The 4,875-nt window shown below is 45.9% G+C and overlaps 1 protein-coding gene across 3 annotated transcripts in view; it reads left to right on the top strand.

Moving 5' to 3' along the window:
* The first annotated feature begins 3,869 nt into the window (after positions 1–3,869).
* Positions 3,870–4,875, top strand: part of TRPC3 (transient receptor potential cation channel subfamily C member 3) — a 59,854-nt gene continuing 58,848 nt past the window's right edge. For 2 of the 3 annotated variants that reach the window (XM_039879549.1, XM_039879545.1), the window contains exon 1: positions 3,870–4,050. In XM_039879549.1, coding sequence (XP_039735483.1) covers positions 4,022–4,050 — 29 coding nt within the window. In that variant the 5' untranslated portion in view covers positions 3,870–4,021. The remainder of the gene's footprint in view (positions 4,051–4,875) is intronic. The other variant, XM_039879544.1, reaches the window with a different exon arrangement.

Raw genomic sequence — 4,875 nt, 5'->3', positions numbered from 1 at the left:
AAGATGCGCGGGAAAGAACGGGAAGATGCCAAAGAAAAATTTTTGCCCATCCTCAGGTTTGACCTGAAGAGGAACGCTGGCCTCCCCCTCCTCACTCCCGGATCGTCGCTCCACAGACACTTGCCTACGATCTGCTGTCCTGGCTGCCACTGTCGCTGGTTACCATTTACTGAACGCTTGCCGTGGTTCCGGTGTTATGACTAGACCATTGTGACGAGGTCAGGCGAGACACTGTCCCCCCACCTCCCCAGCAGAGCGTCCGGCGGAACAGACAGACAAGTCAGCCAACCGCTACGCCACTTAGCGAACGCTGTCATGGAGGGACATCTGATCACACGGGGCAGGTCCAAGCTTCGGGACCCAGACTGTAGTTCACGACAGCGAACCAGCAGCAGCACTTCTTACTCCCTACGGCCCTCCCCCTTATCCGTGAGGGACACATGCCAAGCCCCCGGGGACCGCCTGGAACCACAACAGTACCACTCGCTACGCATCCTACGTTTTTTCCTTATGCAAACATACCTATGACACCTATGCAATTTACAAATTAGACACAGGAAGAGATCAACAACAATAACTGATAAAAAATAGGACGACTCTAACGACATACCGTGATGAAGTCACGTGAATGTGGTGTCTCGCTCTCTCAAAGCAGCTCGCCTTTCCCTGAGAGGAAGCGCTTCCCTGGGGCACGTCTGGACCGCCAGCATCGCGACTCAGGCTCTGGGGCCCGCAGGTAACAGGAGGGTGCCTTGAACACGACCGCCGTGATACCTCAGCGGTCCGCCTGATGGCAAGATGGCTACTGAGGGAGACGCTGGACAAAGGGATGAGACGTCTGGGCAGACGTGGCAGGACACGCGAGACTTCATCGCCCTCCTCGGAGAGGCGCGTGGTTTAGACTGGCCCAGAATATACACTCTTAGATACCTCTCTAAACTGTCACTGGCACAAATTTAAGCCAACTAGGTATGTGTGAGCTGTCCAGGAAATATAAATGTCGCTTACGACTTATTTCTATGATACAGTAAGCTTTGAGGTCTAAACTTCTAACTCACAAAGACATTTTCAAAATTACTTGCTTTAGGTGAAGAAACTGCGAGTCACCACTTTGGCCTGTAAAACTGCTGTGAGCCTTAGCGATGTGCCATTTATAGGACGTTGTCAAGCCTGAGAATATCGATCACCACATATAGGCTAAGGGATCCTCCTCTTCCAGGTTTAAATGTTCTGTTACATAGTGTTTCCCATCTTACCCGTCTATGCTGCTAAGAAAATTAATAACTTACGTTTACTTTAAAGAACAAGAATCAAGAGGATGAGAAGACAAGCCACAGACTGGGAGAAAATGTTTACCAAAATATATCTGATAAAAGACTGTTATCCAAAACACACAAAGAATTCTTAAAACTCAATAAGAAAACAACCAACCAGATTTTAAATGGGCCAAAGATCTTAACAGACACCTCACCAAAGAAGGTGGAAAATATAAGCATATGAAAAAGCGCTCCACATCACAAGTCATCAGGGAAATGCAAATAGAAACAGCAATGAGACATCACTACATATCTCTTAGAATGGCCGAAGTCCAGAACCCTGGAAACACCAAATGCTGGGAGGACGTGGCCCACAGGAACTCTCATTCACCACTGGTAGGGACGCAAAATGGTGCAGCAGTTTTGAAAGACTGTTTGGAGGTTTCTTAGAAAGCTAAACGTATTTTTACCAGAATATCTAACAACTGCACTCCTTGGCACTTACCCAAAGAAGTTGAAAACTTACATCCACACAAAAACCTGCGCGTGGATATTTTATAACAGCTTTATTCATAAATGCCAAAACTTGGAAGCAACCGAGATGCCCTTCGGTAGGTAAATGATCAAGAAACTGTGGTCCACCAGACAGTGGAATATTATTCAGCACTGGAAAGAAATGAACCATTGAGCCGCGAAAGGACATGGAGGAAACTTAAATGCTTATTACTAAGTGAAGGAAACCAATCTGAACAGGTTACGTCCTGTGTGATTCCAACTATATGACATTCTGGACAGGCGAAAACCAGAGCGATAAGAAAGACCCGTGTTTTTGAGGAGCTGGGAGCAGGAGGGATGAGCAGGCGGAGCACAGCGGATTTTTTAGGGCAGTGAAACTACGCTGTACTCACCGTGGATTCACGCCATTATAAATGTGTCCGAACCTACGGAATGTATAACATCAAAAGTAAACGCGAATGTGCTGTGGACGCCAGATGACAATGACGTGGCAACGGAGGTTCATCGATTGTCACAAATGTGCCACTCTGGTGGAGAAGGCTGTGCGTGTGCAAGACAGGGCTATATGGGAAATCTCTGTGCCTTCCACTCAATTTTGCTGCAAACCTAAAACTGCTCTAAAAAAAAAAATTTTTTTTTTTTATTTTAAAGCAAAGCAAAATCCATTCATAAGAGAACTTCTGTTCTTAAGGAAGAAAAAAAAATGTGAACTGTTTGGAATAATATACCTGTTCCCACGCTCTTGCTCCCTTGAGAAAACTGCTAAATATAACATTCATCCCAGGGTGCAAAAATTACTGCTCGACAATGCTGTCTTAGTAGGTGTCTTACAGAGATGCCTGGAGAGACGGAGAGAGACAGACAGACAGACAGACAGACAGAGATAGAGAGAGAGAGAGACAGAGACAGAGACAGACAGAGAGACAGAGACAGAGAGAGGTCTTCCACAATGTGTGAAACAGATTTTAAAGAAGGTACATAATTTTCTTAGAGTTTGAAGAAGAAATTTAGAGACCATCTGCTACCAGGTTTTAAAAAGTCGCTTTTATTTCATTTGGACTTATGAAAGTTACACTTCACTTATGCCTCAGTGGTCACCTCTATTTGAAAATTAGCTGCCTCAACAGCTGGATTTTAATTAACAATAATGAATAATAAATAATAATAATGAATGATAATTTTTTTTGCTCCCCAAAGAAGTAATGGACTTTGAATGTATGTTAGACCAACACGAATGTCACGAGAACACGGAAAACCCACAACACAGAAGTAGTGATAGACCCTCTCTTATAAAAGAAAAAACAAAAAAGCACGAAGCTGGCTTATGCCAGAGAGGTCCATATTTCCTCTTTCTTCTAAGAACTTACTTTCTTTTACCTTTCTTCTCTAAATTTTCAGCAGTCCCAGGGACACACTTCTTGAGAAGAAAAATGTGAGCAGAGTCAGTGTGTGTGTCGACTGAGTTGTGCCCCCTCCCCAAATTCATGTGCGGAAGTCTTAACATGCAGGAGCTCAGAGTGTGCTTGTGTTGGAGATGGGGCCTTTAGAGAGGAACTTGAGCGAAATGAGGTCGTTAGGGTGGACCCTAATCCCATACGGCTGGTGTCTTTATAAGAAGAGGAGATTAGGGCACAGACACAGAGGGAAGACGGCCGTCTACGAGTCACAGAGAGAGGCCTCAGGAGGAACCAAACCTCCCAGCATCTTGATCTCAGACTTCTAGCCCCCAGAATAGTCAGAAAATAAATTTCTGTCACCCAATGTGTGACAGTCTGTACGGCACGTGAGAATAACTCCTCAGAGTGGCTCTGGCCTTGCTGCGTTCAGCCACCCGGAACCCATAGGAGTCGCTTATGAACTTGTTAAGGCACTCACAGAAGACATGCGGACTTCCTGAGTTCACTTGATCCACATGTATTGAGCTTGTCCTTGCACGTGAAGTACAGCTAAAAGTCAAGGACAAGAGATGAGCCCCCAAGTAGCTCAAAGTAAGTAAGATCCCCAAACATCATCAAGAAACTTGCAGTCTGAAGAGGGGACAGGCACATAAAGAGTTAACTTCTGTGTAAGTTGACCTGTGGTAAGATTGTGGTAGGCACAGAGTCCCACAGAGTCCCAAGGGGAAGGACCTGGGGCCAAGAGAGCTTCACTGGGAAGTAGGAGGGGGGTCAAATCAGAGACACATCCAACCTAGGTCTTTCGGGGAAAAAAGTGTGCCAAGTGGACAAGGAGAGAGACACGGTTCGGCGATGGGAATGCCACAAAGGCGGGGACCTGGGTGAGTGTCCAGAATGTCGGAGGAGAGGTTCGGGGTGACCGGAGTTAGGGCGAGTAAGGAGGGAGGATGGAAGGAGGGGAGGAAGAATGAGGTCAGACCGCAGAGGGCTGGGTGTGCCAAATTTGGATTTTAACCTGAAAGCGTGGGAAGCCACAGGAGATTCTGAGAAAGGAAATTCGTGCTCAGACCTGCCTGAGCCCGGGCTCCGTAGCCACGTGGAGAATGAAATGGCCTGGAGAGAGGCGGCTTGCTGAGAGGTCCGCGGCAGGGAGATGATGGTACCGGGCAGGAGAGCATCCCTGCCTTGCAGATGTTCCAGAGGTGGGAGTGAGGGGGCCTGGAAACTCACACGGTGAAGCTGTTCTCACTTTTACTTCTATCTGCACCAATATGGGAAAGGTGCTTCCCACTGTGAAGCACTGGACACTATTGACTCGTTTTCTGTATCAGGTGTATAAACATCGTTGCTTCCTTAAACATACAGGCTTATCATCTTAACAGAACACACAGTCTTCTGTTTTTAAAAAATTCAAATCTCAAAGAGCTACATTTCCTTACATGTGTTTTGTTTGTATTTGGAAATAATTGCTCCTCAAAGAAATACAGTAAAATTAGATACAGTTAAAAATGAATAGCTCATTTTATCTCATCATAGCATGTCTGGTATTTCTGTGAGTCTTCCAAGTTGGAGTTGCTGGAAAGCTGTGTACTTGAGGTGACAGAAAGCACTGGAAAACATTCGCCCGAGTCTAATCCTAGTCTCACTACCCACTTACCTTTTTACTTGGTCTCTCTAGGCCTCAGATTTCTTATTGCTAAAACAAG

This window comes from Pteropus medius, unplaced genomic scaffold (genome assembly GCF_902729225.1).
Source record: "Pteropus medius unplaced genomic scaffold, Ma_sr-lr_union100, whole genome shotgun sequence".
In the NCBI taxonomy this organism is placed as follows: Eukaryota; Metazoa; Chordata; class Mammalia; order Chiroptera; family Pteropodidae; genus Pteropus; species Pteropus medius.
This window is presented reverse-complemented; position numbering and strand designations above follow the sequence as displayed.